Source organism: Canis lupus, chromosome 8 (assembly GCF_011100685.1).
Source record: "Canis lupus familiaris isolate Mischka breed German Shepherd chromosome 8, alternate assembly UU_Cfam_GSD_1.0, whole genome shotgun sequence".
NCBI classification, from domain to species: domain Eukaryota; kingdom Metazoa; phylum Chordata; class Mammalia; order Carnivora; family Canidae; genus Canis; species Canis lupus.
Window position 1 is genome coordinate 33,656,636 of NC_049229.1, and position 19,874 is coordinate 33,676,509.

Here is a 19,874-nt window from a genome sequence, read left to right on the forward strand (position 1 = left end):
TGGAATAGAGCCCACACCAGCTTCTCACAGCAATCCTGTTTCTCCTTATGTCTCTGCCTCTTTCTGTGTCTCTCATTAATAAATAATTAAAAAAAAAAGAAGGCTTAAATTTTATTTTTGGAAATCGGCTCCAAAACAATTCTGTTGATGAGACGGTTTTTTGCTAAGTGTGAGATGGCAGTTAAATATTAAAAAAAAAAACATACACCCCAAAGCTATAGCCAGGAATCCTTCATTTGAAAACAATACTGAAAAAACTAGTTCACTCTACACATCTTTGGCTTCAAAGACGAGGTTTGAGCCACCTCATACTCTAGAGAGGACTCTTGATTTTCCTCAAGCACTTCACCTTTCTTAACTCAGCTGAGGGCTGGTGTTCTCTCATGCACCCAGGCACAGAATTTTCCTAATGACCTGTGCATAGCTCTGCTGCTTCTCCATGAGGAGTGAGATCATTCATCAATTCAGTAGTTATTCTTAAGGAAACTGTGAAATAGGGAGATTGGTCCTGACCATCCCCACTTTTCTCTCTGGGACCACACAACCTAATTTTGCCATCCTTCCCACCACACCAATACACATAGCCGTTGATCCATCCCCTGGTTGCCCAGGTGTCTCCTCTCCTAAAATACTCTTACACAACCGCTCCCCTTCCCTAAACTCAAGCTGTGCCCCAGGCCTGCTCTTCCCTGCCTCCTGCTCCTCCTCCTCTACCTCCTATCAACATGTGCTAGTTCTTTATTCTGTGATCTCAGGCCCCACTCCCTCCAAGGGACAAAGTCTATCTTAATTACCTTTCCAATGACCTACCATCTATCTTAGTTACCTTGTAAAAATATTTAATGTCACATGAAAAGATGTTTAACATCATTAGTCATTAAGGAAATGCAAATCAAAACCACAGTGAGATACCACCTCCCATCTAGTAAGAGAGCGATTATGAAAATGTAGAAGGTAACAAGAATAACAAGTGTTGGTTATGTGGAGAAACTGGGAGCCTTGTACATTGCTGCAGGGAATGTAACATGGTGCAGCTGCTGCAGGAAACAGCCTAGCAGCTCAGTAAGTTGAACAGCGTTAAACATGACCCAGCAATTCCACTCCTAGGCTTATGCCCAAAAGAACTGAAAACAAATGCTCAAACAAATACTTGTACAAGAATGTTTATAGTGGCACTATTCACAATAGCCAAAGGTAGAAACACTTCAATGTCCATTGACAGATGAATGGAAAAAAAAAAAGTTATATACACACAATGGAATATTACTCAGCCATAAAAAGGAATAAAACACTGATCCAGGCTACAACCACAAGGATGAATCTTGTAAACATTATACTAAGCTAAAGAAGCCAGACACAAAAGGTCACACAGTGTAAGATTTAATTTATATGACTATTTGGAACAGGTAAATCTGCAGAGATAGGAAGAGGCTTAGAGGTTGCCTAGGGCTGGGGCAGAGGAACTGGAGAGTGATGGTTTTTGGGGGTGTGGTTTTATTTTTGAAGCATAAAGATGTTTGGGGATGTTATAGAGATAGTGATTGCACAACATTGTGTATGTATTAAATGCCACTGGATTTTTCACTACACATAGTAGCTGTATGTTAGGTGAATTTCACCTTAACTTAAAAAAAAATGCTTATCTACTTAAGACCATTAAAAAGCAGCACAGAGTGAGAAGATATGGCCTCTATACTTCTTGAGAACAGAGGTGGTATCTCATGAAAATGTATATCTCTATAGAGGCCAGCCAAGTGCCAGCTATATAGCCATTGGAGTATCTATAGAATACCTGAATGGCTGAATGCCTTTCCAGTCCCATATAAAGTATTTTGTGGCAAGCAGTGATCAGCCCTGCTGCCATCCCTAAAGCCAACTGCCAGTCCTGCATCTCACCTGCTGATGATTCTATCTAGGAATTGCAAAGCATCTATGGGCTAGAGACCCCCTTCCTGTGTCCCCATACTTTGAGACTTAATAAGGAATCTGTGACATTCTTTTTCCCAACTTAAAATTGTACTTTTTGCTACCTTGGTTAGAGAGATGCCACTGACTGAAATATCTTGCCTCCAGAGTGGGTGATGTCAGCATCTCATTATCAAAATTTTTCTCCCTGCAAAGCTTTCATATTCTTACAAAGAATGTTCCAGTTTAACAGTAAACCCCTTAAAGTGCATGGTTGTAACTAATTATAAGGGAGGAATAACTCTGCTATAATACAGGTGGCTAGCCCATTTAAACAATGAAACAGAGTTGAATTTCCTGAAATAAGTTGAATCTTATTTCCAGGCCCTGATTCTGTACTGAATTTATTTTGTCATTCAGTATCCCAAGCCCTAAAGTCTCCTGCATGACACTATTACTTTCTTTCCTGCCCAACTTGACTATACTTGAGATAACTTAAAACACCTTTTGAGTTTTATATCCTTTATAGTAATTGTGACTATCTTCCTCAAGCCAAATATGCGATGAAAGGTCCCAAAGGGGATTTTTTTCTTTGGTTTCATGATGTGTCATGTTCAAAATTTCCATACAAGTTCATCAATAAAAAGTCATGCAATTCAGTTTCCCAGAGTCAGATATGCCATTGGAAGAAGAGCTTTGACGAGAAATATAACTAAGAATCAACGTGCTCTTGGAAGCCACTGTTTATGCTTGTCCTTGATAACACAGCATTCAGATCAATCTAAATTGTAGCTCTTAAAATGAACATGCAGATGGGATTTTTTTCACTTTATCAAGAAATTTCGCATACTTTATCTAATTTGACCTTTCCAAATACCAGTGAGATTAGTGGGACAGTTACTGTTACTTCTATTTTTTAAATTAAAAAACTGAGATTTAACTTTTAGAATTGGCTTATGATCACATACTTAGTAAAAGCATAGACTGGGCTTGAATCTGGTTTATTAAAAGCTGAAACTCTATCCTCTCACTTCTGTGCCAACGCTTCTAATCCCAGTCCCCCCAAAATATCAGTAAGCCGCAAAAATAATTGGAGGGTTTTGCTGAAGCAATCTGGCCCTATTGCTTCTTTTTGCCTTGCAGGAAAACTTACTATACCCTCTGTTCCCACCATAGACCCCCACAGGTTTTGCATACAATTGGCAATATTAAAGACATCAGGGGTAGAAACCAAGTTCCTTTTTCAAATTATCCACCTTTCTTCTCTGCAGCTGCTGTTTACTGAAGGCTCTGGCAAAGAGCAGTGGGATTCTTATCCTATTCCTGATATGACTTTTAATTTCCTGCTATTCCCCAATCTCTTTTCATTAAGGGCATTTCTCCCATACACAAGTTTGTACTCTGTCCAAAGTGGAGAGACTTGGCATTGCTTGCTTTGATATCTGTGATTTTTTGAGCTCCTGGATTTCTTCCCTCCTTGCCCGTACTTAATAGTCTCACCACATGGTGCTTTAGCCTAGCAAAGAGCAGTACAAGGTCCAGCACCAAGGACAGAGGTATAGGGGTGCAGACTGAGGCGAAGTGGCAGGGGCAGGAATAAGAATAGGCTTCACAGGGGCACTTGGTTGGCTCAGTGGTTGAGCACCTGCCTTTGGCTCAGGGCGTGATCCCGGGGTTGTGGAATCAAATTCCGCATCAGGCTCCCTGCAGGGAGTCTGCGTCTCCCTCTGCCTATGTCTCGGCCTCTCTGTGACTCTCATGAATAAATAAGTAAAATCTTTTTTGTTTTTTAAGATTTATTTATTTTTAAGATTTTATTTATCTCATGGGAGACACACAGAGAAAGAGAGAGAGAGAGAGAGAGTGAGAGAGAGGCAGAGGGAGAAGCAGAGGGAGAAGCAGAGGGAGAAGCAGGCTCCATGCAGGGAGCCTGACGTGGGACTCAATCGTGGGTCTCCAGGAGCAGGTCCTGAGCCGAAGGCAGATGCTAAACTGCTGAGCCACCCGGGCTGCCCTAAATAAGTAAAATCTTTAAAAACAAAAACATAATAAAACAGAAAGAATGGGCTTCAGGGAGAGAGCAGAAGGGCAGGAGGAGGGGCCTGCCTTTTAATGACCTCTTCCTGTGTTCTGTGCCCTGACCTCTGCACTTTATGAACAATATTTTGGTATTGGTGTTTTCTATGGCATATGTACCGTGGATTGTACAGATCATTTTTAAAGTACACACACAGAAAATTTTTCTTTTCTTTAGGAATTATGAAATTTTAGTTTTCTTTTATGTGTGACTTTCCATTAGAGTAGTAATATAGGTCTTTCATACTTATTTTTCTTTCAGCCAACTTACGGAAAATCTCAAATAATGGCAAAAATCATAAAGGCAGCACATGAATGCCTCAAGTTTAGGAAATCCAGCCTTATCTATTTTGATCTCAAAGTAACCCAGCATGAGGAAGGTGGAATTAGATCCAGGTAAAGAAAGAAAGAAACTTAAGGAGGGCACTTGATGGGATGAGCACTGGATATTCTACTATATATTGGAAGATTGAATTTAAATAAAATATTTTTTAAAGGCAAATAAAAATAATAAACTACCACCCCCCCCCAAAAAAAAAAGAAGAAAGAAACTGATTTTCCGAGAGGTTATGTAGTGCTTCCATGTCATACAAGTACAAGTACTGATACAGAGGGAATTTAATCTCCAGTCTGTCTGGCCTGTTCAGGAGACCCTACTGCCCAAGACCTCCCCCAGCCTTGGCAGAGGCAATCACCTCTGCGGTAGAAAGCCATGAGCAGCACTACATAAAGATGCAACACATAGTTTCAGACTCAGGCGCTACCACCCACCAATCCCATGGCCGTGAACAAGTCACTTCTCTTCCCTATACCTCACTTGCCTGCTCAGAAAATGAGGATGATAACAAAACCTGTCTTGTAAGTCCATGACGAGAATTTGTAATTAAGAGCATAATAGAATGCCTGTACATACAAAATGCTCCATAAATGTTAGTTACCATTGCTATTGTTACTAATATTAGTCATATTCTTGCAGGCTTTTAGACTGAGGCTGTGGTCAGGCCAGGCTTGGGAAATGAGCTGGGCTGAGGCTCCATCATGGGGGAGGGCCTCAAGGGCTGCAGCTGGGAGAAGCTGGGAAGGGCAGGATCTAACTAGGAGTGTTTCAGGTACTACCGAGAGGCAGGCCAGTGTGCCCAGGGCTCTAGAGCCAGTCTGCCTAAGACAACTTACTTCTCTGTGCCTCAGTCTCCTCATCTGTGAAATGGAAGTATTATCAATAGTTACCTTGTAAGATTATACATCTTAACTCGAAGTTAATATATGGCACACGGTAAGAGTTATGTAAAGGTTAGCTGTTTTTACTGGATCCCCTTTTCTCTCTGAGGAAGCTGGCGGTTGTGACAATGATGTCTGCTTAGAAGACCCTGGCGCTGGACCAAGATTTCTGGGCCCAAAGACCCCCTTGTTATCTGTTGTGGATGTAGCTGACCCTGGTCAGCCATAAACACACTGCCCTTAGAAGGGCCAGCAGCCTCAGGGTTCACTCAGAGGCCACATGACAAAGGGCTCTGATCCAGCATCATGTCCAGTGGGAGACTTCTAACATTCCCTTTGGTTTCCTTCCCTTTTCAGGAGTACCATATTTAAAACAAAACAAAACAAAACAAAACAAAAAAAAGTTTGACCCCAAATATTTCTTGATATTTCCAAGTCTCTCTTTCTCACTCTCTCCCTCTTTTATTATTCAGCTGATCTCTATCCAGGGACACTTAAGAAGGCTCAATTATGAGGAACAATGAACACAAAATCAATAGACCTTGGGTAGTCCTGCCAGCAACCCTAAACAGGAAGTTTAAAAAGGGATCAAAGACACTGGCAGGACAAGTAACTTTATTTAGGGTAGCCTTGATCCCTAGGGGGAATTGGGAGCTTTATCTTTTCTAAATGTCATGAGCGGTTCTCCTCATTGGTAGGCAGAGGACTGACAGCAGAAGAAATCAAGGAGCCATTGGGGTGGAGACAGAGGGCAGTGGAAGAATGAGGCTGACCACCAAGGAGGTGGTCAAGGGCCCCCTATACTCCTGGTGTGAGCTCAGTCTCTCCTAAGAAGTCTCCCACCTTGAACAAGTATATAAATGATCTCAGGTCCCTGGGGAAAACATTACTGCCCATTCTGTACCACCCCAAGCCAGTGTGAAGAGTGGAGCTGCCCTGGCAGCTGTCTGGAGGGGTGGGGGCAGGGTGGAAGCACAGAGCCAGCAGTGGGCCCTGATGCAGCCTCTGGCAGCATGACGAGGCACTGGGCAGGTGAGTCAGCTGCCTCTGCCTCCCATTCAGAGGCACAGAGCTATGATTTTTCAGACTGCTGTCCCTGAGGACCCATAGTCAGCGAGCTGTGGGCACTGGTCTAGCTTCGTCGTACCCCACAAAACCTTGTGCTGAGACCAAATACCATCTCTTGGAAAACAAATTGCTTTTAATAATTCATTGGCTCAGTGGTGGGGTATAGAGTCCCAGTAGAACACAGAGGACATCCAGAAGAGACAGAAAAGAGTCTGGCAAGCTGCATTGCAGAGAACATAGAGGAGCTACAGAGCAAACACATCCCAAGGAGAGAGAGTTGAGTTCTGAACTTAACTGGTTGTTCTGTGAAACTGCAGGGTGACCCAATACCATTGGGTCTTTCCCTCTCTCTTGTCCCCATTCTAGTTTAGCTTCCTCACATTAGACAGAGTCGTGGCTTTATTAAACACTAAAAACTAGGTTGGATAGTGTCCCTTACCTGCTTAAAATCCTTCTGTACTCTGGGGTCAGGGTGCAAGGTTCTCATCATGCATGTGAATCCAGGCATGATGGTCCCCCCACCTGCCAGTTTTGGCTCCAGACATGCTCCCCTACTTCATATCCAACCATACCAGTTTTCTCTGACAGAATGTCCTGCCCCAGGATCTTTGCTCATGCTGCCCTCTCCAGCTGGCATGCTTCCTCATATTTTCCAGGTTCATCCCTTTTCATTCTCCAAGTCTCAGCCCTCCTTTCCTCACCAGACTTGTCAATGCCTCATATTGTTCACCCCTGTCACTTCCTGTAGGCTCCCTTCAGAGCCCTGACCAGTGCTGTGCATAATTATCAGTGTCAGTGTCTGTTTAATCTCTACCTTCTTCCAGGGACTTGCAAGTCCCATGAGCGCAGAGACCAGAACTACCTAATGCCTAGCACAGGGTAAGCACTCAATAAATATTTTTGAGGAAATAACCAAGTAAAGGAATGGATGGATTGGTCAATCAAGAAAAAGTGATGGCAGGATTTATGTAAGGTTGTATAGCCGGCATCCACACCCAAGTGTGTCTCAGCCAAAGCTCATGTTCTAAACAACCCAATTTTTACTTACAGTTTAAAAAGTCTTTGAATTTATGACTTTGTCCTTATGTTTCAATATTCCTCAAAGAGAAAAAAAATCATATCTAAATGGTTAGTAGAAAGTGTCAGGTGGCCAAGAGTCCGGGGTTATAAGAGGCTAGAGGTCAGGGTGGCCTGTTGAGATGACAGAGAAGGGATAAGAAGCCAATGGGTATCACTTCGGGAGGATGTGGCCTGACCCTGACTAAATGCTCTGGAGGCAAGAATCTAAGCCCAAGGCAGCCCAGCGAGAGAGAGGCTCTGGTCAAGACGGGAGTGTCCTGGCCCCAGATTCTCAGCCCAGTGCCTGTCTAAAGTAGGAAAAGGATTCCCTTCTTCAAGACATCCCTGCTACCTGCTGAAAACCAGCCCCACACAACAGGTAGATGCCTCTCCTATGTAGGGCATCCCCCCGCCCCCACCCCCCGAGTCTTGCAAAGCAAAGTGCTCACCATGATCTGCAGTAGCCCAGTAGACCAGAGGCTCTTCTAGTCTGTTATTGATTAAAACCCTGAGGAGACTCTGGTGACAGGCCTCACAGTGCTTCATTGTGACAAAAAAAAACAGCTTGCTGTTAGTGTCCCAGAAGAAATATCCTAAAGAGCTCCTCCTATGTCTTTTGGATGCCCCCCACCCGTCCGCCACTCCTTCCTTGTTGCTTCGCTTCCCGCTGCTCACAGCACAAAACCTCAAGTTCCCATGTTCTTCTGTCCTTAGACTTTAGCTGTGCCCTCTCCTAAGCCACTCCTGCATGGTGGAAGCCCAGGGAACAGAAATGCAGGGGGCAGTCTTCCTCCCTCTTCCTCTCCACAGAGTAGGAATAACAGGAAAAACAAAACCTGTTGCTTCACAGGGCCGTGCGGGCTGCTGGAAGCTGGCAGGGGGGTCCAGGCTACAAGGATCCCAAAAGGAGAGCTGGAAGGAGTTGCTCTCGGGCCATTCCATCATCTGGGCCTTCTCACTTTGGTGACTTACTTTCCACAGAAGCTCTGACCTCTTGCCAGGCTACAAATCAGGATAAACTAGCCTTGTGTGCTTTAGGCCACATGGATTCTTGCGACTTTTCTGTAGGAACGGTGGCTGCTGGACAAGGGAGCCAGTCCAGGCTACCCCTGGTCAGGTGCTCAGCTTTTCTCATGCTCTTGGGGTGCGACTTGCTGGCCTCAGAAGTAGATCCCCCAGAGCCAGGCAGGCCAGCTTGGAGGGGTGGGAATGCAGCCCTGAGCACCAGGCGGGGCAGCAGCCTGCCCTCCTTGGAGCTCCTGGCTCTCAGCTCCTCAGATGCCTAGCCCAGAGGCACCTTCCTCACAGCAGCCACTGGGGTTGGAGACTCATTAAAGAAAAGGAAGGAAGGGACAGACTCAGTAGCGGATGCCTCTGTGCCATTTTCTAGAAGGCAAAAACAAAAACCCAACCAAGCTGTCACCAAATAGAAATGGGCCTGCATGGAGGGAGTTAGCCTCTCAGTTGTCATCAAACACAGAGGCCTCACAGCAGGCACACAACTGCCTGGGTGCTGGGGAAAAACAGGCAACGCATAGCTCATCTTTGAGGATAGTGGCTGCCCACCCCTCCACCGGCCAGAATTTTCATACTCGCAGAAATGCCATTCAAGAGCCAATGTACTTGTGTATTTACTGAGACAGGCAGACCTTGAGGGAGATTGTGTTCTGACTCCAGAGAGATAAATCACCCCCTTGGTAAGTGGGAATCTGATCTCAAGAATCTCAGGAGATGCAGCCATGGGGAAGAAACAGAGGAAGCTCCAGTGGCTAGCGAGTTAAGGGTTCAGGGAGAAAGGGTCACCTACTTGCTGCAATCCACTCACCGCTCACATGCACCAGTGTGTCCAATTTCTCTGCACAAGGAAGGAGGGAGAGTACAAAGCGGGCAGAGAGGGCAAAAGGTATGTGTTGATTGTGGCTTGAATCTTTCCCCCCAGGGAGATTCTAGAATTTTTTAAAAATCAAAGCTCTTGGGGGTGCCTGGGTGGCTCAGTTGTTTCACCATCTGCCTTTGGCTCAGGTCATGATCCCGAGGTCCCGGGATCGAGTTCTGCATTGGGCTCCCTGCTCAGCAGAAAGCCGCTACTCCTCCTGCTTCTGTGCTATGTGTGTGTCAAATAAATAAGTAAAATCATTTTTAAAAAAACCAAAGCTCTTGCAGAAAAAACTAGAACCAATACTTCCATAAATGTGGAACCTACTTTTTTTAGCAGGCTCATCAAGCAGACACCAAACCTGAAAGTTTCTCATGGGAGTCAGTAAGGTTAAAAATGGTGATTTTCAAGTCATTTTCTTCCTCCATCTGACGTCACTAGACCTAACCTACCATTGTTCCTAGGAGGAAGGAGTCTTCTTTATTCTCTGTGGGAGAAAGGAGTTGTGCAGTTGTGCACTCCATATTGGTGCAGAAACATTGCACTACGTGCATGCAGAAGGCTGCTGAGTGGGGACGCAGAGGGGCATCAGAATCACAGGTGACCACAGAAGTGAAGAGCAAAATGCATTGGTGAGGACTTGGCAGGGGGCAGCAGGTCAGGGCAACCATCTTTGTATAGACACTCCTAGCAACTATGTTGGGATTTGAGGGACATCACTAGGCTTCCAGTTGTCTTCAGGTATCTTTTGAACTTGTCTTCTGTAATGACTGAGATTCCCAGAGGAAAAAACACTGTTTTAGATTAAGGTGCTAAGATTCCAAGCGGCCTCATCTTGTGTATTAATATCCTATTGCTGCTGTAACAAATTCCCACAAACCTAATGGTTTAAACCAACACATATTTATTATCTTAAGTTCTGTAAGGCAGAAGTCTGATAAGGGTCTCACAAGGTTAAAATCAAGATGTCAGCAGGGTTGCATTCCTGTGCAGAGGCTCTAGGAGAGAATCCCATTTCCTTGACTTTTCCAGCTTCTAGAAGCTGCCCACATTCCTTGGCTTGTGCTTCCTTTCATCTGTCTTCAAAGCCAGCAACTGTGAGTTGAGTCCTCCTTACATTGCATCACTCTGATCTCTTCTACTCTAAAGAACCCTCCTGATTACACTGAACCACATGGATAATCCAAGAAAATCTCCCTATTTTAAAGTTGCAATTAAGGTAGAAACCTTAATTCCATCCGCAAACTTAATTCCTCTTTGCCATGTAAAGTTACATATTCTCAGGTTCCAGGGGTTAGGACATGGATGTCTTCAGAGACACCATTAATCTGACAACCGCACCTAACACACAGATTTGTTGCCCGGAACAGAGTTGAAAATTAAGCTATAAAATAAATTAGCTATCACCCAAAAGCATGCATAAACTTAAGCTCCTGAGGATCAGACCAGGTACATTTCGCTGCAAAGGAGGATCTGAAAAAAGGTCACCTCATTGAGTATATAAAGGGCTGCAGGTCCTAAAAGGGATCCAGTCAATGCTTAGCGTGAGGACATAAGAAAACAGCCCATCTACCAACCTACTTGCCCTGTTCTTTATTTCATTTTTCACTGATGCACAAAGATTCTTAACCCAGACATTAACTACCTATTCCAAAGTCTCTCAGTACCTAGTCAGCCAGATGTCCTTCCCTGGGTACATTATCCTTTTGGTGCCTAATCTTGAGCAGATGAAGAAAAAGGATAATTTAGGACAAGGGCAGCTTCTGGCAGCATTTCCCAGCAGCGGGTAAATACCAGGGAGGCCCTTGCAATGTTTCTCAGTGTATGGCCTACAATCTACCTGCCTCTGAACCGCTGACCCATTTTGTCTGAGAGTAGGATCCAAGAATCTGCATTCTAAGAATTCTTTGGTGATTCTGAGCCAAATAAAGCTGGGGGGTGGGGGGCTGTTTTAAAAGTTTCCCAATCTGAAAAAAAATAAAAAATAAAAAAATAAAAAATAAAAAATAAAAAAAAAAAAAAAAAAAAGTTTCCCAATCTGGGTGCCTGGGTGGCTCAGTCAGTTAAGTGTCTGCCTTCGGCCCAGGTCATAATCTCAGGGTCCTGGGATTAAGCCCCGGATGAGGCTCCCTGTTCAGCAGAGAGCCTGCTTCTCCTCCCTCTCCCTCTGGTCCTGCTGCCTTGTGTGCTCTTTGTCTCTTACTCTTACTCTCTCTCTCTCAAATGAATAAATAAAATATTTTTTAAAAATACAAAATAATAATAAAGTTCCCCAACCTGTGTGTAGCCTCTCCCACCTCTTAGCTGTTTCCCATAAACTGTTTGCTTAATCAATGTTCTATCCCTGCTGTGATTCTGAGACATACAGTATTTTTCACCCGCATAAAGTTTGTTTTTTCCTGCCTGGTTAGAGAAGAAGAGAGAGCACAATATTTCAGTTGCAGGTCCATGATCTGTAACTGAGAATTCTATAATATATCTTTAAATATTAACCAATAAGATGAAAACTGATTGATGCATAATTCATTAGTGGAGCTATTAGACCAAAAGTGCCTTTCATAATTTAACAAATTGACAGAAACTATTAAAAGTTGTAAAAGAGACAGTGTTGATTTATGCAGATTGATTTTGGCTATGAATAAATACAGTACAAAAGGAAAACAATATGATGTCACTTCTGCCAAACTATTCATAACAAACAGCTTACCTGGGGAATGCAAAATGTACTTTCTAGAAATTAAAAAATTAAAAACAGTTTTAAAGAAGAAAAAAAGGCAGAAGTCAAAACAAATTTAAGATCAGATTGGTGTTCCTCATTAACAATTAAAAAATAATTAAATGTTAATAAGAGTCTTCATTATTACCCAGAATAAAAAAGAACAGAATTTCAGTTTTATTAAGGTAAGAATATATTCATATGTAACAATTCTTTGCCTTTTTCACTTTTGACTTCAAAATGTTCTTCATCTTTGTAATCTTTTTTTTTTAATTTTATTTATATATGATAGTCATCACAGAGAGAGAGAGAGAGAGAGAGAGAGGCAGAGACATAGGCAGAGGGAGAAGCAGGCTCCATGCAGGGAGCCTGACGTGGAATTCGATCCTGGGTCTCCAGGATCGTGCCCTGGGCCAAAGGCAGGCGCTAAACCGCTGCGCCACCCAGGGATCCCATCTTTGTAATCTTTAATCAACCCATGAGGTGAATTTCTCTGAGAGAAGACAAATAGATGGTCTTAGTAAGTGTAGTAGGTAAGAATAAATATTATTAAATAAATCTGTCATGTAAAAATAAAAATAACGCAGGGCACAGCCAGTTAAGCATCTGCCCTCAGCTGGGGTCATCACTCCATCCGGTGTCAGGCTCCCTGCTGAGCAAGGATTCTACTTGTCCCTCTGCCTCTGCTCCTCCCTCCATGTGTGACTTGCTCTTGCGCTTGCTGTCTCTCTTCAATCAATCCAATTGTTGATAAAGCTAAAGTCTTCTTTGACCATGTCCCAAATTAATCTAGTCCCCTCCTCCTTTCTCCAGAGGTAAACACTGATACTGGTCTGCAATATATTCTTCTAGATCTTGTTCTTTGCATCTACATGCACATATATGTACCAGTGAAAAGCATTCAGAATTGTTTGCAGCCTTGTTTACACATATGGTGTCATACTGTATACATTCTTCTACAATTTGATTTTTTTTATCCACTATACGTTAGAGGCTGTGCACCAAATATTCTTTCAAATACTGACACCTATTATCTCCTTTAATCCTCAGCATCCTTTTAAGTGAGTATTGTTAATCATCATTTCACAGAGAGGGAAACTGAAACACAGAGAAGAAAATAAAATCCTTCCACAATAGCTTATGGTCGATATAGAGTTAAAAATTATAGCCCCAGGGCACCTGCGTGGCTCCGTCAGTTAAGCGTCTGCCTTTTGCTCAGGTCATAATCCCAGAATCCTGGGATCAAGCCCTGAGTTGGGCTCTCTGCGCAGCGGGGAATCTGCTCCTCCCTCTCCCTCTGCCCCTCCCCACTCATGCTCTCTCTCTCTCTCTCTCTCTCTCAAATAAATACATAAAATCTTTAAAAAGCATGCATAGCCCCAAATATTCTAGATTACCCTTGACCAAAATTAAGTTGAGACAAGAAGTCATCAGTTTCTATATCCGGAGACTTCAGATGGAAGTGCTATCTGAATGAAATGCAGTGAATTAACAATTAGCCTGTATTTTGATACGTAGGAGAGAAGGTGAGTAAATATTTAAATACCAGTTATCATAAAGGTCAAATAAATCTGTAATTATCTTGCATCTTGATAGCATGCATTTTAAATTATTTGTTATGAAAGGCAAAGGACTTTAACAAAGCCAAGGACTTTGACTTATAACCTTGATATCATGAATGCTTTTTTTAAAAAAAAAAATACACATTTGTCAGAGTATTTGTTGTATAAACTGTCACGCCTGGCCTCATGATGATGTGTCCACTGACTCTGTGTTGATCTGGTTCAGTTAACTCAACAGGTGCAGATCCACTGTAAGTCAGGAGCATAGCCAAAGCCATTCACCCCTTTAAAAAGTGATCTTACCAGTAAATAAATGATTCTAACATATTAAATTAAAATCATATTTCAGATTCTCCATGTTCTTCATAGTTGAAACACTGTTTTCAAACACAATCTGTCAACAGAGCTAACACTCTGAACCACTCCTTGTGGCGCAACTATATCTATCTCGCTCTTTTTCCTGCTGTATGATATTCTACAGGGTGAATGGTTGTGACCATTCGCTTACTCTTAGCTATTTACATGGGCCCTCATTCTTTGCAGAACTTAATAGTGCTGCAAGCACAGCAAGTCCATTCTTCTACATGCCTCCTTGTATGGCTACACAAATATTTCTCCAGAGCAGTGGCTCTCCAGGTGTGGTCCCCAGTCCAATATAATTACCATCATCTGGAACCTATTAGAAATTCACAATCTCGGGTCTGACCCCAGACTTTAGGAATCATAAACTGGATCAGGGGCCTGACAATATGTATTTTAACAAGCCTTCCAGGGGATTTGGATGTATACTTAAACTTGAAAACCATGTCACTGGAGACCAGAGTGCAGAAGCCAGAACACAGGAAACCCTTTCACTGAATGCCAAAATTCAACCTCCCAAAGTATCAAGTGTAAAGGTGAAATGTCAGAAATGTTCGGATTTTAGTCTGGCTTTTTAAAGAAAATCTTCCCAGAGTTAGGACTCTATTAAACTTGTCAAGAAAAATCAGGACTAGTTTCAGAGCTCAAATATGTTATCTGACCAAACATAGAATTTGGAAATGTAAATTCGAAGTTAACATTTATATTCAAAGATCACTTACTATAATGTGAAAGAGGTGTTGAGAGATCATAGTCTGAGAAGGTCATCAGGCACAGGAAGACACAAACCCCACAGATGTTAAGTATCTTTTCCAAGCTCACTGGGCTGGTTAGTGGCAGAGTGATGACAGGAACCTTGCACCCTAGGTTTAGGTCAGTATCCCAGACATTACCCCACACAGTATTATGCTGTAATCAAAGATAGCCCTTAACAATATTTTTACCCCAAACTTAGAAAATTTTAATGCATGGATTATCCTGAAAATAATTTTGAAAGGAGTAAGAACTGGATGTTTATTCTAGAAGAATGTGGCCAAAACCAAAGATTTCCAATGTAAAGAAAATGTTACCCAAAAGTATCCAGAAAGAGGTCGCTATGAAACTCCTCAGTGACACTTTTACGGCCTTATAAATTTGACATTGTTTTGAAAAATTAAATGATTTTTATTGATGTGTAATATAGCATGAAAGGAAATTTTTTCAATGTACCTATATCCCTAATATCTTTGTCTTTATATTTCTGTGCAATCTGTCCATTCTCTATACATTTATTTTCACCCAGTTGTGACAGAAGGCACACAAGTGTTCTGGATTTTTTATCTTAAAATGTTTGGCAAGCATTCTTCCATATTTCCATGTCACTATACAATGTTCATAGTTGACTTATAGCTCTTCAATAACCTATGAGATATCCCATAATTTACTTGGCCATGCTATTGGACCTCTAAATGATCTAAGATTTGTTTTATATTGTCAACAATGCTACAATGAATTTTTAATATATTTTTTTCTTTCCTCCTTTGAATTATTTCCTTTTGGTTAAATTCCAATGAGCAAACTATGGGGTCACTGAGCAAGCATCTATTTATTATCCTCAATCCTAAATACTAACCCCACTCCTCAGTGTTCCAGCAGAATTTTCACTGGAACTCCAACAAAAGTTTCACACTAAGTACTCATTCCAGGTGGAAGGAAAACAAGGCCAAAATTAAATCAAATCTAAAATGAACCAGGCTTCCAATAAAGAAAATTAACACAAAACACCTGAATTCATACTCTCAACTATTTACCTTTAACTTTAGCTCAATACCAAAAATCCTTCTTAGTAATTTGAGAAAATTTAAATGCAAAATAGACTTCAAGAGCTTTAAACTAGCACAAAATTTAATTAGCCCAGGAGAAGCTTCACTGCTCAACATTTCCACCTGTCAAATGGGAGTAAACTATTTGCCAAAAGTAGGGAATGTACATAAAAATGAGATATGATTGGTGCGTAAATACTTTTGCTTTTGAAAAATATAACCTGATCACTTTTAAGAACCGTTTAAGTTTAAAGAGAAGCCATGGAGTCACTGTCAATGATAAGCTAATGCTCAAGTTTCAGGGTCTGGCCCTCTGTCCTGCCAGCTCAGAAAGTCCATATGACTGCAAAGGCTAGAGCTCAAGGGGTCTTGGGATGGTAAGTGACCCCAACAGAGAGGTTTAAGTTAAATTTTGTTCACAATATAAAATAGTTCATAAACCAATTATTTATAACCAGAAATATATCTGCCAAGATACTGGAGTGATCTGGCCAGGCTTTATTCTCCTATAGGTAAAATCTGCAAAGAAATCCAAATTATAATTAGGAAGAAGGCTGCTTGGTAAGCATGGAAGTAAGCCTGGGGAGTTGGCTCTATGACTCAGATGTTGGATGGCTTCAGGCTCTGCTGCACCCACCTCCACCAAGACAGGACAGGCTGTGTCCTTGGACTCGGGCAACCTCTACACTGGGCTCGAATGACACTACCAACATGGCCTCTGAGAATTTCCTTTTACCTTGCTTCCATGGCCAACTATCCCTTCTTCTGAAGGATGTTTTTCCCTTCAGATATGTTAACAGCTTGAATCAAGTTCCAGTCAGATTTTGTTGATCTGGGAATAATTCCATCTCATTAGAGATAACTTTGCCTGCCTCTGCTCTTATCTCTTATGTGTTGATTGATGGTTCATGCTCAGGTTAATAGGTTGCCAAATTAACAGATTACCTGAATTATTACAACAGTATGAAAATTAACAACTCAAAATTTGTTGTCAAGCCAAGACTTGCCAGGCTAGGGACTTCTTGAGTTAAGAGGACATTCAACTCAACATCACTCATCATCAGGGAAATGCAGATTTCCCACAGTAAGATATTACCTCATAACTGTCAGAATTGTTATTATCAAAAAGATAAGAAATAACAAATGTTGGTGAGGATACAGAGAAAATGGAACCCTTGTGAACTGTTGGTGGGAATGCAAACTGGTGCAGCCACTATGGAAAACAGTATGGATGCTCTTTAAAAAATTAAAAATAGAACTACCATTTGATCCAGGAATTCCATTTGTGGGTATTTATCCAAAGAAAATAAAAACAATAACTTGAAAAGATATATGGATCCCCATGTTCATTGCAGCATTATTTATAACAGCCAACATATGAAAGCAACCTAAGTATCTATCTGATGAATGAATAAAGAAAATGTACTATATATATATATACTGATACTATATCAGTATATATATATACATATATATATAAATATGGTTGGATATTATTCAACCATAAAAAAGAATGAAATATTATCATTTGCAACAACATAGATGGATTTAGAGTACATTATGCTATGTGAAATGTCAGACCAAACGATGAATGCCATATGATCTCTTTTATATGGAATCTAAAAAAAAACAAACCAAAAAAAAATGTAAACCAAGCTCATAGATATAGAGAATAGATTGGTGATTGCCAGAGGTAGGGAGTTGAGGATAGACAAAACGGGTGAAGGGAATTAAGTGACACAAACTTTCAGTTTTAAATTATATAAGTCAGGGCACCTGGGTGGCTCAGTGGTTGAGCATCTGCCTTTGGCTCAGGTCATAATGCTGGGGTCCTAGGATCAAGTCCCGCATGAAGCTCCCCACAGAGAGCCTTCTTCTCCCTTTGCCTATGTCTCTGACTCTCTCTCTGTATCTCTCCTGAATAAATAAATTTTGTAAATCTTAAAAAAAAAAATAAAAATAAAAGGGATGAGTTTTACAGTATGTGAACTCTCAATTTAAAAAATTATTTCAGAGCAACATGGGTCTTCTTATGAAGCTTATACTGTATTCAGGCATTGCTCATTGCCCATGGGAAAAAAAGTAAAAGAAGCATAAAGAAAGGTAATTGTTCAGTCTTAATTTGAAAGAGATTTTAGGCATTGAATGAAGTTGAGACCAAATTCACAGTAGGAGATTGAAACCTTTCTCATGTCTACTGAGGAGTTGGTGAGTGACAGCCATGAGGCTGCCTGAGCCCTTAGAAAATCAGGAGGAAATAGCATAATCTATTCTCCAAGTGGCAAAGTTGTGTACTATATTAAGGCTTTGTTGGCTCAGCTCAAGACAAGAACTTAGGGTGGTCATCAGATTGATCCACGCATCCCTATAACGCCGGAAGGTGTCCATCCTTCTAGAGGAAAACAATTCCAGGGCATAAGGAATGGCACAGATATGAATAAGAAATAGACGTTAGCTTTCTGAAAATGTAGTCTGTAAATTGAATTTGTGTAAAGTGAATCACCTTTTCTCCACTCATTTACATAAAGATCTCAGAAATGTGTTAGCAGAAATGCTGGTATGGGGGTAGGGGGATAATGTTTGGCTTCAAGCAATATAAGACTTGCAGTTAAAATAGCCTAGGTTTATTTAAGAAGTTACAAGCGTGTTGGCTTTCCAGATATTCAGGGGGAAAAAGCCAACTGTATGCAAGGAAATCCAGGTCCAAGGGTGTTTTATTTCCTCCAGGTATCATATAAGGATAGTTGGCCACACAGCTCTGTGGGTATGCCACAAAAAGTGATCGGGCAAGTGCGGCAGTAGGGAATCGCTCAAGGCCATTTTATTGAGTTCAGAGCTTGCTGCCTTTCTCAGTGTCTAACCTCAATATTCTTTTTATTTTGTTTTGTTTTCATTTAAATTCCAGTTAGTTAACATACAATGTAATATTAGTTTCAGATGCACAATATACAACATCTGGTGCTCATTACAACAGGTGCCTTCCTTAATCCCCATCACCTATTTAACCCATCCCCCTCCTTTCTGCCAACCATTAGTTCTCTATGTTAAGAGTTTTTCTTGGTTAGCCTCTCTTTACCTTTTGCTCATTTTTGTTTGTTTGTTTCTTAAATTCCACATATGAGTGAAAATATACGGTATCTGTCTTTCTCTGACTGACTTATTTCACTTGCTGTAATACTCTCTAGCTCCATGTTGTTGCAAATGTTGTTCCTCCAATGTTCAGCAATTTTCTGGGCCGTGGATCGAACTTCTTTCAGCAATGCACTAGCATCTTCATCATAATCCAGTTTACAAGCAAGGGCAAGATCATGTACTGCTTCTTCCCAATGACCCTGAAGTCTGTGTGCTTTCCCTCGCCACTTGTAAGTCTGAGCTGAATCACGATTTATTTCAATAGCTCTGTCACAGTCTCGAATGGCAGCATTTGGCTTCTGTAATTTGATGAAGACACTGGCTCTCTTGGCATACAAAATGGCTAAGCGAGGATTCAGTTTGATGGCATACAAGTCAATGGCTTTCTGTAGTTCACCATCATTTAGGGCATCAATGGCAGCCACTGTTTTATCATTTGCCTGATCCATCATTTCCTCAGTTATCTCTACATTTTCATTTCCCATTTCTTGAGGGGCATCAATATCTGGTTCAATTACACCTTCATTGTCAATTTCTAGATCACTTTCCTCACTTGATGATTCTTCTGTCTTTATGTTTTCCTCCACCTTCTTACTATCTGTATTTTCTTCCTTGATATTGTCTTCTGATTTAGTTTTATGAGTAGCTGGTGGTATTTTACCCCCCACGCTCTCCACCCACTCCCGCAGAAAGCGCATTTCCTCGGTGTGCAGAACGCTGGGATCCTGCTTACACATTTTCACGAAGACCCGAAGCTTGCTCACTTTGCAGGGGTCCACGGTCCACAGGCGCTGGCAGGCGGCGGGCAGCGGGTGCGGCTGAGGCTGCGGCTGCGGCCCCATTCCAGGCGTGGGGACCAGCTCAGTGTGACCGTGTGGAAGGGGCACCATTTTCTTTTAATAATTTTAAATCCAATCTGTTTGACATGATGAGCTGTTTTGTAACAACAGTGAGAGGTATTCAAACTGGTATTTCTAGGGATACCTGGGTGGCTCTATGGTTGAGCATCTGCCTTTGGCTCAGGTTGTGATCCTGGGGTCCTGGGATAGTGTCCCACATCAGGCTCCACAGGGAGCCTGCTTCTCCCTCTGCCTGTGTCT

General features: G+C 41.8%; 1 protein-coding gene across 1 annotated transcript; it reads right to left on the reverse strand.

Annotated features, from left to right (window-relative positions):
* Positions 1-18,264: 18,264 nt before the first annotated feature.
* On the reverse strand, positions 18,265-19,871 carry LOC611152 (putative protein FAM10A4). The gene has a single exon (XM_038544821.1). The coding sequence runs from the start codon at positions 19,662-19,664 to the stop codon at positions 18,747-18,749; it is 918 nt and encodes a 305-aa protein (XP_038400749.1). The 5' UTR covers positions 19,665-19,871; the 3' UTR covers positions 18,265-18,746.
* Between the last annotated feature and the right edge of the window lie 3 nt (positions 19,872-19,874).